General features: G+C 38.6%; 1 protein-coding gene across 2 annotated transcripts in view; it reads right to left on the bottom strand.

Annotated features, from left to right (window-relative positions):
* Window positions 1–24,135, bottom strand: part of GABRB3 (gamma-aminobutyric acid type A receptor subunit beta3) — a 200,639-nt gene that overhangs the window by 28,820 nt on the left and 147,684 nt on the right. For both annotated transcript variants that reach the window (XM_032100294.1, XM_032100296.1), the window contains 3 exons: window positions 8,096–8,316; window positions 2,075–2,157; window positions 882–1,019 (listed from right to left, as the gene is read on the bottom strand). In XM_032100294.1, the coding sequence (XP_031956185.1) occupies window positions 882–1,019; window positions 2,075–2,157; window positions 8,096–8,316 (442 nt within the window). The remainder of the gene's footprint in view (window positions 1–881; window positions 1,020–2,074; window positions 2,158–8,095; window positions 8,317–24,135) is intronic.

Genomic DNA, 24,135 nt, shown 5'->3' with positions numbered 1-24,135 from the left:
AAACAAACATGCACTGAAAAGTTGCAGGGAGGTGTTTATAAAATTGGTGGCTTTTTGACCTAGGCATGCCAAAACACATTTATGTATGATCAGTTACCCTGTAGGCTACATTTAAACTCATGATTCAGAGGTGAATGACTTAATTATTTAGATCCTAGATATTTGGGTGTCTAGTTAAGTATCACATACACACAAGAAAAAGAAAAATAAACAAGGAATCAAAGAATCACAAAATGGTTTGGGTTGGAAGGGACCTTAAAGACTCTATAGTTCCAACCCCACTGCTGTAGGTAGGTACACATTTAACTAGACCAGGCTGCTTAAAGCCCCATCCAACCTGGCCTTGAACACTTCCAGGCATGGAGCATCTACAACTTCTCTGGGCAACCTACTGTCTCACCACTCTTACAGTAAAGAATTTCTTCCTATATCTAATTTAAATCTACCCTCTTTCAGTATGAAGCCATTTCCCCTTGTGCTATCAGTACACATTTTTGTAAAAAGTCCCTCCCTAGCTCTCTTGTTGGCCCCATGAAATACTGGAAGGCTGCTAGAGGGTTCTCTTCTCCAAGCTTAACCCCAACACTCTCAGCCTGTTTTCATCAGAGAGGTGTTCCAGACCCCTGATCATCTTTGTGGCCCTCCTCTGGACTCAATCCAACAGGTCCATGTCCTTGTGTTGGAGGTCCCAGAGCTGAATGCAGGTCTGGATGAGACTTCATGGGCTCTTACTTCCAGGCTTTATCAAGTAATTTCTTTATCCAAACATGCAACACAGGCTACATGTCATGACTGGTAATAATAATTAATTATTATTAATAAAACAGTAATGTTCATGCACAAGAAAATGAAACACTAAACGGGCAGATGACAATACTTGCCTGTGGCAAAGACAACATTCTTTGACACCAGTCTGTATTCCACGATAGAGAACTGAGGAAGTTCAATCCTCTCCACGCCAGTGACTGCGTTATCTCCACCTCTCCAGTAGAACTCTATGTCATCAGTTGTGTAGCCATCTGCAGGCAAAGCAGGAGAGTAAGTCAGAAATAACAACAGAATCAAACGTAGCTTCAAACATGCAGCTTGTCATTTGAGACAACAAAAAGAATTGGAACAGCTGGAGAGCTGTGTGGTATTTTGCCTGTGGGAAGGTCTTCCAAATAGCTACACCATTACAGTCTGCCCGGGAATTTTAGGCAAAATACTCTGCTTTCTTTGTATTTTATCTTTTTTTATCACTCATATGGTATTCACTAGTTGTCACAGTGAGAAGAAAACACTATCCAAGATTTAAGACACCATATGCATTTATGAAACCAAGTGTATATTTACACTGATAATCACCAGAAGAAGGTTGATTATTCAATGAACACAGAGAAATGTAATTGGGGCAGACCTTTTCCACTCACAGTAAACTGAGTTGCACCATTTCCACTAGCTTCCAGTAGTGGAGGACTACAGCTGAATACAGAACATACATTAGTATTTTCTGTATATGGCCCACAATTTCCAGCTAGTAGCTGAAATGGACCAGGAACTTCTGAAGTGCAAATATACATCTGAATATTGCAATACTAGGACATGAATAGGTGAAAAAGGGAATATTGTTATTTTGGTAACACAATTTCAAATCATAAATGGGGTCAATCTGAAAGCCCAGGGTAGGTCCTGCAGCAAGATGATCCATACTAAAGCATCCATAATAAAGCATACTGAAAGAAAATTATATCACAGTGTTTGCTGTCTTGAAAATAAATCTGATAAAAATACAAATATTCATCTCTTGTGTTGAAGATAAGCATCCAGTCACTACCTCTGCCAAGTCAGGCAGGAATACTGAATGACTTCATTCTGTCCTAACCTCATTTTTCTAGGATGTATTCATCTATCTAGAAATGGATGACTCCTTATATCTTTTAATAAGTCAAGTAAACAAACAAAAAATACCAACGCTGATAATTACCTGACTCAAACAGTGTTTATAGACACACGTGTAAATACCACACAGTTCTATAAAAGGAAAAGAACTAGATCCAAACTAGATTTCACATGCATTTTCTTAGGTACGTACAGCTTTCTATTTCCAGAGTACAGTTTTGTTCATCTAATGGGTATCTTCTCAAGTCCATCATACAAGCTGCAGTGGTTGTGATTCTGAAATACAAGCATCAAAATGTTTTACTGTACAGCCAGTAATCCAGGTTTGGGTCATGAGGTTGTTCATCTTCCAAAATGAAGGCCCTCTGAAGAATAGCTTACAATACCTGAGAATCTGGTCCGTATTTTTACATTGCACAGCAGCCTAATAGAGCAGCAATTACATTGACTTTCAGTGGAACAACTCGCTGTGAATTACCCTTATGCTACCAGTCCCTTTGGGGTTCAATGGACCTATCCTCATATGCAAATATTACACAAACATTTGCTGAGATTAAAAGATATGACTTTATAACAGAAACCATGAAGTGAAAACAGTCTGCTACAAATGTCAAAATCATCACAGCTGCATGAATAACTGATTTTTTGGTTTTGTGGCAGGTCTAGAAATGAAACCCTGAAATGCTGAAAGAAAGTTTTAAGTCCAGCAAAATGCTTTGTTTCAAAGTTAAGTATACTTCCCTAGTTTTCAAATGTAAAGAGGATTTTGTTATGAAGCTCCATGTTGAATTTTAAGTTTTCTCCTTATATAAAAATAAATTTTTGCTTCTTTGTCTATTTATCCATTTAGCACCCTAAGGATGGTTTTGCAAAACATTTCACTATTTATGAACCAACATTATTCATCAACCTCTTGTATATCATGAGAGTCAACAATATACATGTGCAACCAGAACAACTGTCTTAACAGCTTCGAACAGCACTGTCACTTTATTAATTAATGGATTTATATATTTGTACTAACTTTAGACAGATATAACCATATGCTCCTAATTAATCTGCAGCATATTTTGATGTTTTTCTGAATCACAGCCTTCACCAAGGGTATGTACATTATTATTCATCATTGTTTTTATAACAGCTTCATATAAATTTCACATTTAAATTGTCTTCTGAATCTGAATAGCTCCATTCCTTGCTGATCCTTTTCTGATATAAACAAGACAAGGACCTTGCACACAGTTTGTTCCTAAACAAATAATATTCTAGTGATAATTTATGCTAATAAATACAAGAGGGGGAAATGCCTTAAATATACCTCTAAAAGCTGGAACCCTCAACATTAATGTTTTCTTCATGTGTTTTCTCTGAAGTTCTTTCTTCTACCCATTAACCTTCTCAAACTACAGTCTTCTAATCTTGTAAACTATAAAATTCCAGGGCAATGTTTCAAAAGAAGAAAAGTAGTTAGGTGCCTTTCTTCACCTCTTTCATAGTAAAAAACCCCCATGTTGTTATTATGAATGTTCTATCCAATCTCAAAGAAAAGGAAGAACACTTATCCTTCATATATAGGATCCTATTAGATGAATAACTACATAATATCTAAAGAAAGGTATTAAGACCATTATTGTTATCTCACAGGACAACAGAGGCCACCCTTCTCTGACCGAGAAGATGCTTTTGCAAGAAAATATTGTAATTTCTTTGCACAGGGAGAGACAGAGGCAATGAATGAGCTAGCAGAGGGAAAAGCTCAAGGATCTGTTACTCAGCACATCTTCCCACTTGTGTTCTTAGCAGTAGCCAGTGAGAAAGGCACACGCTTGATCTTTGTGCTTTCCAGCCTTACCTACAGCATGATCATGTTTGTCACTGCTGATTCCTGTGACTGTCCTCTGAAGGACAGTCCCACGAGATTTCAGGTACCAAGTATCACAATGGGATACTTAGGTCAGCCTTCCCCCAAGCTGCATCTGGGAATTACTCTGGTTCCTCTGTTACCAGAAATTCCAGTGGCCTGGAGCAGTGGGACAAACAGCTGTTCCTCAGTTGCTCTGAAGTTTAGGGAAACGTCTTCTCTGCAACCAACACTTGGAAATGCCCTCCTGGAACCAGGGTGCTAAGATTAACTAGCTATTAACTATGGAGATGATTAATCATCTGGGTTGTTTAGCCTGGAGAAGAGAAGGCTCCAGGGGGATCTTATAGCAGCTTTCCAGTACCAAAAGATAGGCTACAAGAGAGCTGGAGTAGGACTTTTTAGAAGGATGTGTAGTGATAGGACAAGGAGGAATGGCTTTAAACTGAAAGGCAGTAGATTTAGATCAGATTTTAGGTTGAAATTTTGACTTTGAGGGTGGTGAGGCACTGGAACAGGTTCCCCAGAGAAGTTGTGGATGACCCATCCCTGGAAGTGTTGAAAGCAAGGACTTTGGAGCCCTGGACAGGGCTTTGAGCAATCTGATCTAATCAAAGGTGTCTCTGCCCATGTCAGGAGGACCTTAAAAATCCTCTCATTCCAACCCAAAGCTTTCTACGATTCTTTGAATGTCTCCTCAATACGATGCCTAAGAGCAGGTCTAGCTAAGCATGTAAAACTAGGATTAGCATATGGTCTTAGAGGAGAAAACTTAGTCTTATACCTGTGATTATTGATAAACAAGCAGCGATCGTCCTTGCAAAGCCATACTGATTGTGCAATGAAAGGGTCTTGCTCCTGTGTCAAATAATAACTGTGTTCAAAGTAAAACAAGTAGGCATGCATGGGAATTGTTGATATGAAGGTTCTCTCCCATGTTTTAGTAGATTCGCCTACACTGACCTAGGTCTCGTGTGGGATCCTGCAGCAGAATCCACATGAGCCAAGTTGATACAAAAGGGAATGTGCTAACAGACTCTTAACTATTATGTTGTATAACTAGCTTTAAATGCCAGCCGTACAGAACACAGATGATTAATTTTACAAAATTGTAAAAAAGTTATACAGCTGGCAAACTTATATTCAACTTAATAATTGTGTTAACGAATTTTCAAGGAATGTATTTTTATTTTGGTCTGTTCACATACGGTAGTGGTTTTGTGTCATAAGTTCCAGTACCAGAAACAGCACATTCTTGCTCAAAAACCTTTTTTACACTACAGAAAAATGTATGCTTTTAATTTAATAAATATCCACTAGAAAAGAAGATACAGCTAGAAATAGACAGAAACAGATTTACCTCATTTTCTCAAAGCAAGTTGAGCACTCAGAGGTCCCTCCTGAATGAGCATTCAAACAACCAAATTTAACTTGCACAAATGCACACCAAAAGCAAATATGAATTGCTCAGGCCTGTGCATGCTCCCAAGAGGAGCAGGTTTACTTTTTATGGGATGGGATGGTATCTGACACAAGACAACAGGGTTTAAAGAAATCATCATGGCAGTGACAGAGAAATGATTACGAGCCAGACAAAGATGAAGCAGAACATGGACACAGACACACATACAGTTTGGCTGAAAGCAATACATAAAGGAAGTGTTTTTAATTGTTCATATTTTCCTACTCTGGTTTTCTTTCCTCTGGATATAGATTCTCCTATACTTCTCTGGTACTGTACTCTTGGGCTCATCACCTTTGATTATACTGCTATATTGTATAGGAACCCCACTTGTGATGTGCTGCATGCATAACTGACAGAAGGATATTTTATGTCCCCCCCAAATTTTACAGTATGCATCAGTCTAGGCAATACAGATACTTCATATGTGACTAGGTCACAGTCCTGACAGCTTACTTCCTTGATACAGAAATACATTCATCATCCAAAAAAGAATAGAAGCATGGTTGCCTTGTCTGACTGATCACAACTAACCTTTTCACCCTGCAAACATTCCTCATGTTTCATATATAGGTAATAATTTTCAAGACCTTTCAGATAAAATACATACATTCCTCCATTCCATTTACTTTTAACATTTGACATTGTACTGCCTAAAACAAAGAAGATTATGCATGACAAACACACAAGCAGTCAGACTTTATTTTTGATCCCCAGACTATAAAGTAGTTATTTCCTCCTTAGTCTCTTGTGAAAAAAAAAAGCTGTTTTATCATCATTTGCCTTGTAGATTGTTCTGAAGAAGGTGGAACAAATTCAGTGTGTCTCCCAAAGAAAGAAATTCCCCAGAAATAGGCTGAACTTCAAAAAGCTACTGTTCCATTCCCCCACTATCACAGACTTCTGCTGCAGTAGCAAAGTGCTTTCTCTAAAGTAGAGAGGAACCTTGGATGACTGAAGGTCAAGTCTTTAAAACTGTGATAAATCCTACATTGTTCAGAAGAGAACACACATCCAGAGTGGCCTTGGGATTACTTTCAATTATATATGTGTTGAGGAACTGCTTTGCTCTGTGCATGTTCTGTAATTGGTTGTAACCCTCCAAAATTTCACCTATTATTCTGAGTGACTCTGTGCTTTGTGGCACATAAAACTCCAAGTCCTGGCCTCAACCCACACTGCTTCTGGACTGCAGCTTGAGCCCAATGCCACTGGGATGCTCTGAAGCCATAACAGAGGAAGTAGGGTAGTGATGGAACAACACAAAGCACAGGGCTTTAAATCAGCAGAGATAAGGCTCAGATATTTTCTTCCTTTTGATCACAATGTCCTATATTTTGCCATGATTTAATTTAAGGCAGTCATTCTCCACTATGTCACTTAGCTGCTTCACATCATGGACATCTCGTCCTGGATGTTACATGCTTCCAGGGAAAATGAATGGGAAGAAGTGTGCTACACATGAGCCACTGGTGAAAACCCTGCTAAGCAAATCCTATTATGTGAAATGCAATCTGCCTGTGGACACTTAGATTTTGCAGAAGAGGAAGCCAACTTATTCAAATACACTGTTCTCTGATAGATAATCCTCATCTGAATGTCTCCAAATGTTTATAGAGTGTGAAAGAAAGACTTCTACACATTACTAGGATCACAAGAGTTCTAATCTCCTTTACTTTTTTGTTCTGTTGCTTGTGGGGATATTTCTTGACATGAAGAAAACAAGTATATCTCTGGCAATTTTTTCTTACGTTTAACCACTTGTGGAAAGAATCCTAAACCTGTAGTGTTCCATGGGTCAATACCATGCAAAACAAAAGCCTCTTTTTGCTAAAGCCGGTTAATTACAGAGAAAATATTTTAAACTTCTTTGAAGTTTCATATTAGGCTGAGTCTATTTTTATTTTGTCTAGAAAGATTCATCCAATTCTACCCCATACGTAACATGTAATAGGAATTAAAGAGGTGAGGGCCAAAACCCAAGTCAAGTACAAAGTTCAACTCTTGATAAAAAAGAGAAGAAGGTAGAATAATTATACTGGGTATATAATCCATCTGCACAACTTTTCAGACCTCATTCATTTTTATATTAGGGACTTTTTATCCTTCGTTACCTATGTGCATCCCATCTTGAGTATTATCTCCAATAAATATACAAGAAACTTCCAATTATGGAAATGGAACTTCCATTGGCAAAGACTTGTTTTGCTGGCTTAAACTGCTGGAGCAAATGAAATAACCTGTTCAAAGAAAGCAATATTTTGATACTACTGTGTCTTCAATTAGGATTTTTGCTGGTGTAGTTAAGTTTATTAAGGGAATGATACTTCAGCATTTTTAACCATAAAAGCTAGGACAGAAAAGAAAGAAAACACAAGTCAAACCTAAAATAGGTAGAAGGTAAGAGAGTGTAAGGTCACTTTGTACCTCTGGTTTGAAATATAACAATTACAGTGGTGATTGAAGAAATCACTGAAAGTACCAGGTCATGATCTTAGCTGCAGCTGACTCCCCTCAACCAGGGCTACTTCTGGCTTTTTTGTTTTAGACTATGAACACATCAAGAGACAATATAAGCACCCACATTCAATCTTACTGCCTGTATTTTGGACAGAATTTTCAGGTTTACAATTAATACATGCCTTTCTGCTTCCTACAGCCAGTGGGCTTTGCAGATATTGTGACTCTACAGAAACAGATAAAACCTGACTGAAGGCGCTTCGGGCAAAATTAAGAAACATCGAGTGTGTCATTTGTTTTCTACAGGCATCTTTCAGAGTTACAGGGAAGGTTACATAATTCAGCATCCAATGTTTGTAATAACCTTGTACCAGGAAGCAAACATCAACACCACGTAACAGCAGTGATGAAATCATCATGGAAGCACAGACCTGAGGCCGTAAAGCACCGTTCCATCCGGGTGAAGGCGAATCATTCGATTCTTCACAGTAACGCCGTGCACAAATGATTTCTTGTCATTTAAGAAGTAAGTGTCAGGCACCCAAAGCTGATCTGCCACTCGGTTATCAAGCGTGAGGTTGAGAGGTATGCCAGCGTAAGCCAGCCTCTTATCTCTCCAGTACTGTTGAAAATACATAGTCAAAGTGTAATCCTGGTAAGGAAAAAAAAAAGAGAAGTAGAACAGTCAACCATACTTTGTGTAAGTAGGAGAATAATTTCCCTATTGATAGCTTATTTTGCTGTTGATTCAATTTAAATTGAATATTTTTAAATGTTTAATAAAAATTAAATATTTGTATCACTTAATAAATACTTCATATAATTCAAGTATCACTCTAGACTAAGGGGGTATTTCAACTCTTATGAAATTCAGCAGGTATGGGTATCTTTTGTTTTGCTCCTTCTTCTCTGTCATGTAGTTCTGGAAACTGCCCAAAATTATTACATTTGTGGCATGATAAATGACATAATGGGTAAATACTGCCATCCTCCCCATTTTAAAAAATGATAGATAAATTGAAAAACATTTGAAGTATTTTGAATCAGTATGCAAATTTCTGTCTGAAAAATAATTTCTGTCTGCAAATATGTTGATTATACATGTACCTTTGTGAGAGACTGCATTTTGCAGTGACATAAGTATTTTCTCATCAACAGGCACACTGGTACTTAGAAGAACAGTAAATTGTATAAAACTCCCACTAATGTCAATATTTGTTTTTCATAATTTTGTCAGTTTTAAGGTTTATGGTGTCTACTATGAGCTGTGATCACTAACAAAAGCCTAAACATGGATACAGAATCTTGGAAAATCCATTTTAAAGTTCTTTATTTCATTTCAGAATTTGCTAACCTGACTTCTTCATGTTGTAACAACACTATCTTGAAATGCCTTGAAAGTCTTACATGGTAGGCCTCATTCATTAGCTTCATGATATTATAAGACATTAAAAAAAAATGCCTGGGAACATTTTAAAGTTATGTACCAGCAAAATTGAAAAAATAAATCACATGAAAAAAATGAGACCATAAGCACAGGCCATTAAAACTCTTGATTTTCAAATTACAGAAGCGATCTAAACAATAAAACTCTTCATGAGATTCTTCACAAAACACTGAGAAATTTATGTGATCTCCAAATACATTTAAATATTTAGCAGCAGGTGTGCAATCCACAGGATACCTGCATTTGCATCTGGTTCTACAAACTGGTGATGCAAAACCCCTCAGGCTTGCTGCTTGTTTGGGAAAAGGATGCTCAAGTTTTCTAAGCATGGCTGTTGGGAATGGTCCATTCTTGTAATGGGTTTCATATGGAGACAATCCAATTTCAGGCACTGCTCCTGCCCTATTTCCCTCAAGCCCTATGGTCTTTCCTTGAAATCATATGAAACTTGAACCTGCCTTTCACACTCAGAGCCTTTGCATTTTTGATTCAGTGATTCATTCTCTTTAATGAGGGAGCTGCTACAGTTTAAAGAAATCAAATTTAATTGCTTAGAAAAATAAATCATTATAGATATCAAGGAAAAGCTGTTCCCATTTTAAGAAACTAATAGGAAACCTTTGAAAACAAAAGGGGCCAGTGATGGGAGAGGGGAGCCCACGTGGAACTGCCTGGACGGAATCTCATCCCTCAAACCTCAAATCTGACATGACTGCTCAAGAGAATGAGCTCTAACCTTTTTGTCAGCAGCTTTCTTCAGTGGGACTAATGGTCCTGCTCAGCAGTGAATGAGGTGCATGAGACACTGGGTGCACCTGCCTCGCTCCCATTACCATGTCACAAAGACCACCTCTCTCCTCCCGCTCTCTGCAATCAGTTTTGTAACACTGATGCATTAGAACAAGTATCCTCTACCAGCTTTGTTTTGCCTTAATTAAAGCTTGTTTCTATTAACATTCAAAACTTGTATGTGCCTGGCTTCTCTAATGGTTTGCACAGTAACGTCAAGAAATTCAGGATTATAAAAGTTGCGGGCACAAGAACAGTACACCAAAAGCTCACTGTGTGTAAACGCACAGTATATGCACAGAATAATGTTAAAAAATGAAATAAAGAAAAGAGGTGGCAGTGCACAGCATTGAAAGACGTGAAGTGGCCAGCACCAAAATATAAGAGAAGCAGTACACTTGAAAAAGAAAAAAAAAATTTAGGCTAGCTTTCTTTTTCCTTTGGTTTAAGATAAAATATATGTTAACATCTAATGAATGGAGTAATTAATTAGCTAAATAAAACATATGTAACAATATGAGCACAAAGAATCTGGCATTTTATTTTAAAATATATACTATGTGAGGGAACAACTTTACAAATTATGCGCAGAAACACAACAACCATTAAACATCCAAAATTTACTGTCTTGAATGAAAAAAACCTTCCAAAACACATTCTCTAAGGTACAAATTTCACTAGTGCTTTCTCTATTAACCCTCCTACCTTCTTATATCGTCTTAATTTTAAATTTAAATAACCCTCAACACCCTATCAATGTATAGACTATATTCGCATGTACTGAAAGCAATGATACCCCCATAAGTTACTTTCTAAAAAAAAAAGGCTACATTATTCCACGTGAAATATCAGCTCATTCTGAGCTCTTCACTTGGTATCTACTCAGGAAATTGCTCAAGCAGCATCTTCTGCAACAGTAATGTACCCCCCAGACGCACTGACCCGTCTGCCCAACCCCATGCTCTGAAGTTTGAACAACAGACACGACAGAAGTAGAGTGCTCGACCAAGCATGTGTGCTACCCCACACCTTGAAGGATCATTGTACATTTGGGCTCTGCCAGACCTCAAAAAAAAAAAAAAAAAAAAGCAGCAGCGAGCTTGTATTAGAAGTGCACTGAAACTGCTTGGCTGTGCAAGGAGCAACAAACGAGCAGGAAAGGCCAGCTCCTTAGGGTGGCTCCACCCAAGTCAGTCATTACCTGCAGAAATTATACTTATTAAAACCCATACGGATATCAGTTCTCATTCTTTGATTAGCTAATTTTCAAGACTTTGTATCTATAAAGAAAGTTTTTCCCTAGTCTAGACCTTAGAGGAAAATGCAAAAACATTTTGAGTGTAGACTGAAAAGATACACTAGGTATTTCAGGTAAATGAGAAAATGAGCTTTTAACTCTCAGTAAGCAGCCTACAAAGTTTATTAAGGGCCACCTCCCTCCTTATGATGACTAAGCTCCTTATGAGCTTATGATGACTAGTTCTTATATAGAGGTCAAGAGGATAGATGTCTAAAGCTAGAAGAGATTCATCCCACTACAGCTACTCTATTAGCATGCTACTGTATTTCAAAGAGGACACAGAGCTGCCAGCTTTAGGAAATTTTAACTATTGCACAGAGCAGTGGACAATTTTCTCAGCAGCAAAGACCTCCATAAAACATGTTTATTCCCCCAAACAATACAATGCAACATTCAAAATTTACTTCTCCAGATCCTCACAGTAATAAGACGCTTCAGGTCAAGCATGGTAACAAAAGCACTCAAAGCCCCGACAGGCGACAAACACAGTGCTTCTCAAGTACATGTGAAATGTCCTCAAAGTGGGAAAAGCTGGACTGCACAGGCAACATGATCTTTGTTTTGTGCATTTAAAAACCCTGGAACATCCTACAAGGATAAAGGACAGTGCTGGGCATCCTTGAATTTCTGGCATGGCAACAATGCTACTAATGTAAGGAAAGGCACACAGAAAGATGTGATGGTTGTTCTTCCAATCTAGTTTTCCCTGGGCAAGGGGAATGGAAAATAGAATTAAAAAACCTCAAATAGTAGGTAACACTTTGGAAGACACTTAGATACAACAATAAAGAGGCTGATATCACAACTCAAATAGTGTATAATACATCTGTGTTCTTCGTGTGTATTGCTTGTGATTTTAATACACCTTAAGCAAGAATTATAGAGACTAACAAGTATTGTATGTGCTAACCATGTACAAAGAAATTTTTAAGCATTTTCTACATGAGATTTGTCTCTCCTGGACTGAGCATACCAGGCAGGAAATACAACTAACCCACTCCTACAGTCACTTCAGACAAATAATGTACAGAGCCTAATGCACTACTGATAAGACTAATGAATGAAAAATACTAATATGCTGTAATAGTAAAGGAAACAATTACTTGTTTTCTATTACAGGGCTTGTTATCTCTAGCTTTTCTCTCCTGCACTCAAGAACGGTGAAATCAAAATTCTAAAATACAGTTTGATCATCAAAATAAAATTAACATAATTATAGCAACAATAATGCTCTAAATTTGACTCTCACTATATTATGTATCAGGGATGCCACAAGTTTTCTATTAGCTGTAAAAATGTTCCTTCAAAATGACTGCTAGATAAACACTGCAATTAATAATTATGATGGAATACTGTTAATATGGCAACTAAGCAAAATAAGTTATTTATGCAAAATGAAAGAATATATTGAAAATTACTGGAAATATCAGAAAAAAATTATGCAAAATTAATTATTTCACTGCTTGGGAAGGCTGCCTTGTGTCTACCTGGTTTAAATTTGCATTTGGATGTAAATTCACATCCTTGTTTTCTTGAACAATCAGACAAATATGATTATTACCATCAGGTTTTGCATTATTTAATTTTGATGAGTTAATAAAGTAAGTACTCATCCAGTGGATGAAAAGATGTATCCATGTCTTAGCCTCTTTTATAACTTCAAAGTCTCTTCCCTCACCTTCTAACAATTTCAAAAATTAGATATGGCTGCTGTAGTATAGGGAGCTGTTTCTGCACCATTGATGATTGAGTTATATTCTTCCCAATTAGCCCAAAGTGATTTGCAAAGCCAAACTCATGAAACCTACACTTCGACAAAATATCTGTAAATCTGTCCCCCTACCATACGCAGAAGAGACCTGACAAATAGATTAATGCACACATTAATTCACATAACTAAATATGAGTTTAATAAAGATGTATTCAGAAAGGCTAACCACAGGAAATCAGAATTTACCAGCAATGTTATTCAGTTGTGTGAGATGATCACATAAATCTTTTTCTCAGCATTCAAAATTTTCTAATAGCTTCAACAACTTTCATATTAAAGAAAAATTTTATTAAAGGAAGAATTTAGAATCACAGAATCATTAATGTTGGAAAAGACCTCTAAGATCATTGAGTCCAAACACTAACCACCAGGTTCAACACCAAACCTTATCCCCACATGCCACATTTACAGGCCTTTTGAACACTTACAGGAATGGTGATTCCACTACTTCCCTGGACAGCCTGTTCTAATGCCTGAAACCTATATTTTTACATTATGTGTTATTTGTGGACATTTTGGTTTGTCCAATGTCTAAACAATAAAGTTCGTTAATTGCCAGAAAATGGAGAAAGCCACCAAAGTCTATTGTTCTGCAAAGTCTTTTACAAGAAAACTGCCTGATCAAAATGTCTCTGGCAACAGATGTAGTTCCTGGGGAGCCTGAGTGAAGGAGACCTGAGCATGCACACAGACACACACACATCCACTACAGTCCACCAAAGCATCTTTTTCCAATGTTTCTTGGCCTACCTGCTGTTACAGTAAAATTTCTTCTCACCTATAAGATCCTGACTTGGGCTTTTCTCTGATACTATGCAAAACCTCTACAATAATGGCAGGTTGAAAACATAGCACATATTTTCCCAAGCATGTGGCTACGATACTCTTCCATTAAGAAAATGCTAAAGCAGCTCAATCACACTGATTTCAGAGTGACCCTCCGTACACCCATGTTCTCTTGGTATCTTTTGTACCAAATTACCATTATTGTTTCCCTCTCCTACTGAAACACAAAAGGATGGTGTTATAAGCAGGAATTACTTAGCCTCCAAGAACACACTTGATTTTACAAAACAATTTTCCAAATAAATGTGTGATTGCAGGGGTCTTTCCTGCCCCTCATACTCTTTGGCACAAGAGTTTCCACCTCCACTGATACCCCAGTGCCTTCTCCAAAGAGCCTGTTTCTCATCGAGCATCCTTGGGTGCTGTGAGGAAGGTTGCCATACCAACCAGTGCTTGGCTTTCTGCAGGCAAAAGGAGCACAGTTGACATAGCAACCGGCCAAAGCAGCTTCTCTGCTCCTTTTCGGGCACAGGTCGTGGTCACTGCAGTGGAATTGAAGCTTCTCAGCAGGAATGAAGGGGGCAACCAAGCACCCTCGGTGTACTGCCCCATGGCAGTTTCCTGCCATGGCCAGTGGAGCTCGCTCTTCAAAATCTAGGTATTGGCCTTTCTCTCTCTGTTCCTCTGCCCTCCCCAAACTGATGGGGATGTTTTCCTGCTCTTGGGGTGTTCTCTCATCCCAACATCAGAGGACACCATCTGACAAAAAAGCAATTGCTTGGGCTGAGCTTTGGAAAGCAAATACAAAGAAACATCAAGTTCCTGCAAATATTTAAGATCAGGGACATAAGACAATGGAAAGACAGTCTGGGCTATTTAATCCCTGACAGATGAGGCTGGGGGCAGAATACTTAAATATATCTTTTCTGATTCAGAGTATCACAGGTATTACAACACCACAGGCTTCCCAGTAAGCAGGAATTTCTGTTCCCAAAGGAGCAATGAAAGGAAAACTAACACACATCTTTACTCATCACGGGTACAATGCTCTCTGCCCCAGAGCAGAAAGCTAGCAAAAAAAAAAGTATGGTCTTACACTACCATCTCTGAAGAGCTGTCCAAACAATTTGTGGTAAATTACAATCAAAATCCACTTGCTGATAGACAGATAGAACAAAAAATTCAGTATCTGATAGGTCCCTCCTAAAAAAGAGGAATAAAAACGTCAAATGTATAGATGCTGCACTCTTGAAAAACTCCAAAAGAGATCAAGTCAGAAAAAATACCATCAAATAGCCAAAAAAAACCCCAGGAAACTTATACAAAAGAAAAATATTGCTAGGCCAAGTGATTCACTGAACTTGTTTCATGAAGCACATTTTAGAGCCAACAAGGCCTCAAGAAAACAGGTACATTTAATTGCACTAATTGAAATCCTGCTAACAACATACAGGGAAGAAAAAAATCAACCTCTATCAGCTGTCAGCTGGTTCCCACGACTGAGGCAGCTGACCTTAGAGAGATGGGAACTGACAACTAATGGATTGTGCCTCCTACACAGTAGCAGGATGTGCCACCAGTGAGTTGGCGAAATGAGCTACTGCCCTAAAATCTTAAAGCTGTAGGATTACTTTTTTTCAGTTTGGAGATATGAAAAGAGGTAAAAATTTGGGATCTACCAGGTACTCATTTTAGAGAATGAAGGACTTCTCACACTTCTACTTTGTTCTTTCTGTAAATACACAATCTTATATCTTTCCTTTGCATTTCTTGAATTATCCATAAATATCTGGAAGGAAAACCAAAACTCGAAGAACGCCCTATAAGATGATATTATTTGTCATATTTATTCAGGCCTTCCTACTTCCTAGACTATTGAATGCATGAACTGTTTTAGTGTCTGCCAGGTGTTCCAGCACAGACTCTAAAGCTGGGCATACACAGATGGGTTTTAAATACCGTGATCATAAATACATAGATCCATGCCCCTCTTATTTGCTGTGATTAAATGTGAAAAACATTCAAAAAGAAAGACTGAAAAGTCTACAATCTTTTTGCCACCACAGAACTGTAAAAAGACCTTTATAAAGGCACTCCAGAACTTGCAGATATATTTTTTTAAGTCACTCCAGAGTCCAAAAAAAAATCAAAACTATATTTAGGAACAAAACCTGAGGGATGCATGCACTTGAATGAAAATAGTATCTGTTCACATCCACATTTTGTGGTTAAAAAAGGCATTTTTACTCCACTGTGGGAAGAACTTCTTAAATTTTCTCATCTCCCAACCTATGCATTTGCTGACTCTCAGAGCCAGCCAATCTCACTGGCACTGCAGCAGCAAGGCTGACACCCAAAGTCCTACTTGCTGTCTGTGATTATCTGAAACAACAGGTATTCTTGCAGGAAAACCTATTCAAGACAGACACAGTGAACAAAATGCCTTTGGAGAAAGAGAGAGAGAGCACAACCGCCATCAAAAGCTTTAGCTATGCTAAACTTGAAACACAATCCCTGCATTTTCAGTACTATGGCACACCCCAATTGGGTGTGCCAGGCCTGGAGGGCATCCCCGCACCTCAGGGACCCTGCTGGATCTTAGGGCTCCCTTGCCCTGCCCAGGGCCCAGGACTCCGGGTCAGCCCCCTGGGTCCATCAGCTCCTGCTCCACCGATGCCACAGCAGTGCCAGTCTCCAGTTCACACAGCTCTGCCCCAGCCAGCCTTGGGCCCACCCAAGCTCGGCCCACCTGTGGGCTCATGACTCGTCCCCAACCCCAGGAAGGTTCCCATACCCAGGGCTGGGGCTGTCCTGGTGCCCTCCAGCTGCCCTGCTCTGGGTCGGGGGTGGGATGGGCCCTGCCTTCCTGCAGTCTCTCTGCCCTCCATGAGGATCCCCTGCCACTACAGACACCTTGGCCACTTTGGCTCTTTATATGTAAGACGGTAGTTCATTTGTACCAGGCTTTTATCTATTCATTTCAGAGTAAGGAAATGAACTGGAAGAGATTTATCCACAGTGGCTGAGGATTGCAAAGGTGATGCCTGAACTATCCTCTGCTGCCTCCTCCCTTCCCTCCAGACATGTCACTCACACTGCCAGCTTCCCTCACGTCTTCCTTTCACTCCATCAGTAATGCTAAGTCCAACTCTACATCTTGCAGTAACAAAATTAGGATTGTGCTAAGCCAAAAGGAAAACATGCATTTTATTAACAACTCATTACTGCGGGGAGGATAAACTCATCCCGTGACAGAGCAATGCTCACAAAACTCAGCAAAGCACAGAATAAATGAATGGACAAAACCCCTCAAATGTTGCACCCAAGAACAAATATTATAAGCATATGTGATATTCAATATCCACACAAACTTCTTGCTGTACCGAGACCTGCAAAAGTGGAGGAGAGCGTGTCCTTCTGACAGTGCCCTTTAAAGATCAGGCTGTGAGTGATTTTCTAGAGAAATATCCTCCTGAAGGAGCGTCTCCCCTCTTGCATGTGATCTGAACACACTGCAAAGATCTGCTAATGATTTTGGAAGGGAATCAAAATGTGCAGTAGCACGAAAAAAGAAGAGTTTCAAACTACAATGCTGCTGAACTCCTTAAGCCGCAAACAGGATGTCTATAAAGGCAGGCTTGTCCAAGGGTCTGTGTCTGCTTAGGATATTTATTTACAGGATATATGATCCTGTAGTGGATAATTCTTCCTTTCCCCTTTGTGTGAACCTGATGGAGTTCAATAAAGACAAGTGCAAGGTCCTGCACCTGCATCAGGGCAAGCCCAAGCACAAATACAGGCTGGATGGAGAATGGATTGAGAGCAGTCCCAAGGAGTATTGGGGGAGGCTCGTGGCTGAGAAGCAGGACATGATCCAGCAATGTGCACTCACAGCAAAATTCCTCATATGCATCTGTGCTAGGTGGACACACTGATTTCAAAGGCACTCCTCAAATTCTGAAGCACAGGCAGAGATAAGTTATTTAAAGAAACGGAATTGTCTTTCCCACAGGTACAGCCTATAACCACTGCTCAATTAGTTACTCAGTTGATCTACTTTTGTCAAATATCTCAGAAGCAGGAAGTCCATTTATGAGGCAAGAAATCACTATCCCCATGAGGCCTTTGGGTGGACAAAATGTGTCTGAGTAAATCAGCATGAGCAAGGTATATTGCTTTCAGATAGAGATTAGTATTCTGCAGAGTCCCTCAGTTAGGATGATCAGGTGATCTCCTCAAATACGAAAATTATATCCTTGACCATCTAGCTACCTCTGGTCTTGCTCTGGCAGTGTCTTTCATGCTGGCTTCAGACAATGGTGTAGGAATGGAGGGTTTAGACTCATCAGGAATCGAATAAACTTTGTACGAAGTCTTTACAACAAAAATGGGATTCAGATGAAGATGCTGTAAGTAAAAACCAGGAAAGTCACTGAAGAAGGAGATTGAATTAAAGGCTGGAGGAAACCTAAACAGGTGCAGAAGAAAATCTGGCTTGGTGATATATCATAGAGGGGTGAAATTATAAAAAGCTTTATATCCCTGAGAAGCAACACAGGACAGAAGTCCATAAAACTCATGTGGGACACAAGCTCATTCTGTGCCCAAAACCATTTAAAGACAGCACAGAAAAATTAGCAACCAGGTCAAATACATACATGCTACTATTGAAATGCTACAAGTTTTAAATTAGATAAAGAAACTAGGACACTTAGTTTTAAGAGGGAATATTGACCTAACAGGAGCATCAGACTTGATGGAAGGAAGGCAGTCAGTGGAAACCACAAACTAACTACACAGGCAAGAAAAAAAAGGATACAGTGTATGTTAAAGAATGCTTTGCATCAGATCATTGTTCTGAATGTTGCACATGGATTAAGACACCAGGACTACATAAGTATTAGAAAAAGCTGTCACTCCTTAATCAGGATGACAGTGGTGTGAGCGAGGTACCAAGAGAGATTTAAAAGACAAGAAAACAAATTAGTAATCAGAAACTTCAATCATCCCCATATAGACTGAATAAATGTCAGGTTGGGGTGTGATGCAGAGACTAAATGACACCACAAATGACTGATTCATAGAGGAGCTTTTGCTAAAAGCTGAAACAAGCCAAGATACCCCTAACTGGGTTCTGAGCAATGTGAAAGTCATGGGGCAAAATGCTGTGACAGAAATACTGCTCAATAACCCTGAAGGAATTGGGAAATTCTCTTTTTAAATGGAGAAAATACAAAATTAACATAAAAATAGTATTTCATTTCAGAAAATAAGTTGTATAAAAATGCAGCTGCTTGCTTCAGAGTTGGAGAAAAGATTGTTTATATTCATCATAATATGAATTTTGAATATCAAAAGCAACTGTTGAGTAACAAACAAACAAACCCCAGAATGTTTCCTTTATTAGAACTAAAAAGATGTACTTCAAAAATAAGAAGTCACATCCAAAGGAGAAGATAGCTAAGAAGACATACAAGAAAAGCAAGACAGAAAAGCAAGACAGAAAAGCAAGACAGAAAAGCAAGAAAAAACTGCCTAAGCATTAATTTTTAAAGGGATAAACACTTACTATAAATCATCAAATGATATTAAAAGAAAGTCTTGTAAAACAAGAATGTAGTTCCTGATATAGATTAATGATCAGGTAGGTATAAGATGAGAAACAGAGACAAGCAGACAGTTTTTACACCAGTGGGAGGTCAGTGTCAGACCTGAATGTGCATTTGTGCAGGCCTCCATCATCCTCATAAATGTGACAGACAGGGGATGAAAACTGAAGCACCTAGATTTGCTACAACATTTCTTTGAATAGTAAAAGTGAGAGCTGTGAGTGTGAGGAGGTGCAGAAGGACATCAGCATTCTGTATGCTTGAGTGATAAAACAAAAAAAATCAGAGCTGATGCAAAGTTATGCACATGGGGAAGAAACAAGAAACAGTCCTAGCTGTGGAGTAATTGGCAGGTTCTGAGCTAACTATAGCCACTCAAGAAAAAACATTGTGGTATTAACCAGAATTTTTATGACTAAATCAGTTCAGTATTCTGTAAAGTTAAAATAAGCAAACATTACTAGTAGTTGGAAAAGAGATAGAAAGGCCAGTTTGAATGGGAGTCCAAGCAACCTGATCTAGTGAGTGGCATCCCTGCACAAGGTGGCAGGATTGGAACCAGACCTTTATGGTCCCTTCCAACCCAAACCATTCAATGGTTTCTGAAAGTGTTTGTGAAAAAAGGAAAACTCACTGCACTGCATCATTTTAGTCTACTTACACATTGAATACTGAGTACAGTTGAAGCCTCTGTCCCCACCTGGGCAGAGCAAAACAAGGGACAAGGAACTGCAGCAAGGGGAATGAAAGGCACAAAACTCCATATAGAACCAGACTAAACATGTAAAGACAAAGGCTTTTCTGCCTACAAAAGAAGCAACTAAGAAATAAATTGCAGATATCTGTAATAATGTTGTGGAGGAGGCCAAAAGCTATTCACTCCTCCTCACTTGTAAGAAACAGAGACCAGCAAAAGAAATTACCAGACGTTGGGCTCTAAACAAATGAAAGGATACTCTATTTTCACACATATATATATGGATGTGCATGTTTAAACCAGGTGGTTCTTACCCGCTGCTTGACACCAAAAATACACAGAAGTCCCAGGAAGCCCCTGAGCAGTTTCATAGTTTGATGCTGGGAAAATGTCAGAGAAATAACATAACTGAGTCTCATCCTACTTTTATACTGCGCTAGAGCATTCATCATTGGCCACAGCAGGAAACTGAATACCAAGAAAGGTGGATTTCTGGTCTAACTTCATAAAGCCATTCTCATGTCTTTATCTTCTTGGAGCATGCTATGAAGTCATTTAGGACTCTGCAGTGTTGTTCAGCAGCTGATGTGACTGTCCTGTGGTGTTAATAAGCATCGCTGCTGACAACTTACCTTTCCCAGGGGAAAGGAAGTAGAAGTTGTGACCTGAAACACTTACACAATTCATTTTGGATTCAACTGCATATGAAGATGATTTTGAACAGGAGATTTTCGCAAATGGCACAAATATGTCAATGTAGAATATTTTACTGTCTGTCAAAGTTCAGAAATTATTATAGAGTCACTTCTTTATTGATTTTGAGTGATACTCATGTTCACTTTAATTTGTCTAGCATCTGCTCTTGGCAAATGTAAGCAGATGTGTCTAATTATTACCTTTTGATACTTGTATATGCATAGCATGAGTAAGAACATGAGGAAAACAGACTTTTGTGAAGAGGAGGCAAAATGCCTTTGAAGCAAATGACATCGCAATGAATCAGATAGCTAAAATATCTATTTTATAGTTGGGAAGTTAGCAAATAAACACAAACAATATATTATTCCAAGTACAAACATTGTTTGAAGGCGATAGATATATATGTAAATTTAAATTAGGTTGGAGCTCGACATCAGAACTGTGTTCTTTCCAATTTAAGCTCACAGAATCACAGAATCATAGAATACCCTGAGTCAAAAGGGACCTAGACTCATTGAAGTCCAACTCCTGATGAGTTGATTGATAGGGCTAATATCCTTGATCTTATTTTTAACTGTAATACCATTCACATTTTGAGTGGGTTCTGCCTATTGAAAAATCTTAAATTGGTTAAAAAACCGGTTTAAATAGTGCATTTACCCTTTTTAACACAACACAACAATTATATAGATTTCTGGTCTATGTCACGAGGCAGAAGTTTAATCCTAAATCCCCTGCAGAACCTCTAACCCCACAACAGCTTGCGCAGCTTCTCCACCACCCTCACATACATCTATAGTCTTGGATTTTGGGCCACTTGTTGGCTGCACAGCTCTTGGACTTACTGCTGTGTCCAGGGACAAATTGCTGCCACCCAGCTGGCTGCTGCCTTGCAAGCCTGCAGGCAGGCAATGCTGCTCGCTGCTGTGCAAGGGAGTCGATGCCAGCTTTACGTCCGTGTTTCTGGCACACTGCTGTCTGCCCGGTCCCTAGTGAGGCTGCTGCTCTCCATGGCAGCACACTAGAGAGTCTCTGGAATGTTTGGGATTATAAAACATATGTCAGAAAGGGAGTGTGGTGGGTTTCTAGGGTGATATGATCCGGAAAAGCTGAAATCTGACAAGTGTTCCAAGAACAGCGTAATCTCAAATCAAGAGGTCGCACTATTCACACCAAATGCAAAGCTGGCTACGTTACCAACCTCTCATACACACAGATCATGCCAGTAAAGGAGGAAATATCTATTAAAACCACAGAAAAATTCTTTTAGCAGTTTAAATTTTAAGAATGTCTGATTCACTATTATGTCATCTGGTTTTATCCACAGTATGCCAACAAAATGATTCTGCTTGTGACCACATATCAAACTTTCTACATGGCACAAAACTTGTAAATAGTTCAAATTCTGCTAGATGAGAAAGATGTACCTAAAACCATACGCATGCCAATATAGATCAGTGGAGAAGCTACACATAATTGTTCCTCCACCATAGTGTACTATATTAAAATTTGATTCTATTTATGCAAACAAATACTTTTTCTCCACTATGGGCTACTTTTTTTGACTACTATAGTGTTTACCTTTTTCTAATTTGACTTACAATTATCAGCTACAAGCAGAAACAGAATTATCAAATTATTAACTGTATAAAACAAGGACATAAAGTAGACCGTATCTCAAATTCAGAAACCAAATGTAAATCTACGTGTGATATAACCTAGTTTTACATTATCTCTTTCATGTTTGTCCAGGTTCGTCTCACAAAGAATTCATTCCTATATGACCAGCTGTTCTACATGGTCCCAAATCCATCAGCTCCCCTTCAGAGTAGAAGCTGCTGGATGCTGAGCACATTAAAACATCTGATGCTATACTGGGAAAAGAGATCTCAGAAATCTGGCTGTAATGACAGAAATGGATGCATTTGAAAAACATGGTTGACTGATTTTCTTTTACAACTAACTGTAACAAATGTGTTTACATTAAAAAAAGAACTGACTTTCTTTGAACTCAGACTCTGTTCCCCAGCTAAGTGATTTATTCTATGCTTAGAAAAAGGCCTTTGCTTGAGTTATTGATATATGCATTATTATCACAATAGCATGACATGGTAGACATATTGCAAATGGATTCACAAAGTGGGTCCCTGATTATATAATGACTAAATACAAATATAAAGAATTTATCTTTCCTACCAGGAACACAGATTATACATGCATTTGTACGTGCAGGCATGCAATCTTTAAATCCTGGTTCCATGCTACTGTATATGGCAGAGACATGCAGTGTCTTTCTGTCACACTAACTCATCTTTCCAGTAACACAGCTCTTCTACCTAGGCTTTAAAAAGGTACTGGGTTATAGTCAACATTACCATTTCAAAAAAACTAACCTGTGATCATTCACAAGCCATCTGAAATACATGGAGGGTTGAAGCTATTGTTTCAAAACTTTTACCTGTAGCTATGAATTCTAAAAGGATAATTTAATTAGAAATGATTTTTTAAATATCACTAGATAATATTGCTTTTTTGGAGATGAAGTATTTATTTTACATACTTCGAGGTTTCAAAATCGATTGACCTTTCTTTGCAGGAATATTCTTCAAAAGTCTACAAAATGTAATGTCATTTGGATGTTTGCATTAAAGACAGTAACAAATTATATTGAAAACTGTGGAAAATTAGCTTGTGCCTTCCATAGGACTAGAATTTCTTTGACTGTCATAGATTGGGGCACACTTCAGTTACTCCACTAAGTTAAGCTCTTCTTTCAGTCACAGGGAATGAAATGATTTTAAATTGGGGAACACAGAAGAGGAAAGTTATGCACCCAGGGACTGAAAACAACAGCAATAGCTGATCAGTCCACAGAAATCATAGATGATGAAGTATTTTGGGCATTTTGGGCAGTTGAAAGAGCACTAGGAGCTGTCAGTGAAACGCATATGTGAAAGATGTTACTGTAATCCTAGCAAGCAGAAGTGATGGAAGTCAAAGTGCCAGTGCACAAGGTATCAGTTAAAATTTCCTCTAAAATATGCTGAAAAGTTCTGGTCACCTTTCTTCAAAAGCTTCAACTGGGAAAGGTGCAGCGAAGGGCTAATGAAAGCCCAAGGGAAAAGATAACCTGTCTTCTGAATAAAATACTGTCTTGTTTAGCTCAGTGACATGAAAAATGGAGTGTATGGTGACTCTATCCCTGCACTACATACACTGTTTTCTTTCAAAGTGAGTAGCAGGAGATGGAGAGATCATACGCATCTACATCTTAGCAAAACACACTGTCAGGATGCATCTGCTTTGTTTACTTTGATCCTAAGGAAGGAAATACTCCATGTTGACATGTAATCTAAGACAGTGCACAGCCTTA

Source organism: Corvus moneduloides, chromosome 2, assembly GCF_009650955.1.
Source record: "Corvus moneduloides isolate bCorMon1 chromosome 2, bCorMon1.pri, whole genome shotgun sequence".
Taxonomy (NCBI): Eukaryota; Metazoa; Chordata; class Aves; order Passeriformes; family Corvidae; genus Corvus; species Corvus moneduloides.
Note: the sequence above shows the minus strand (reverse complement) of the source record. Positions and strands in the feature narration are given on the sequence as shown.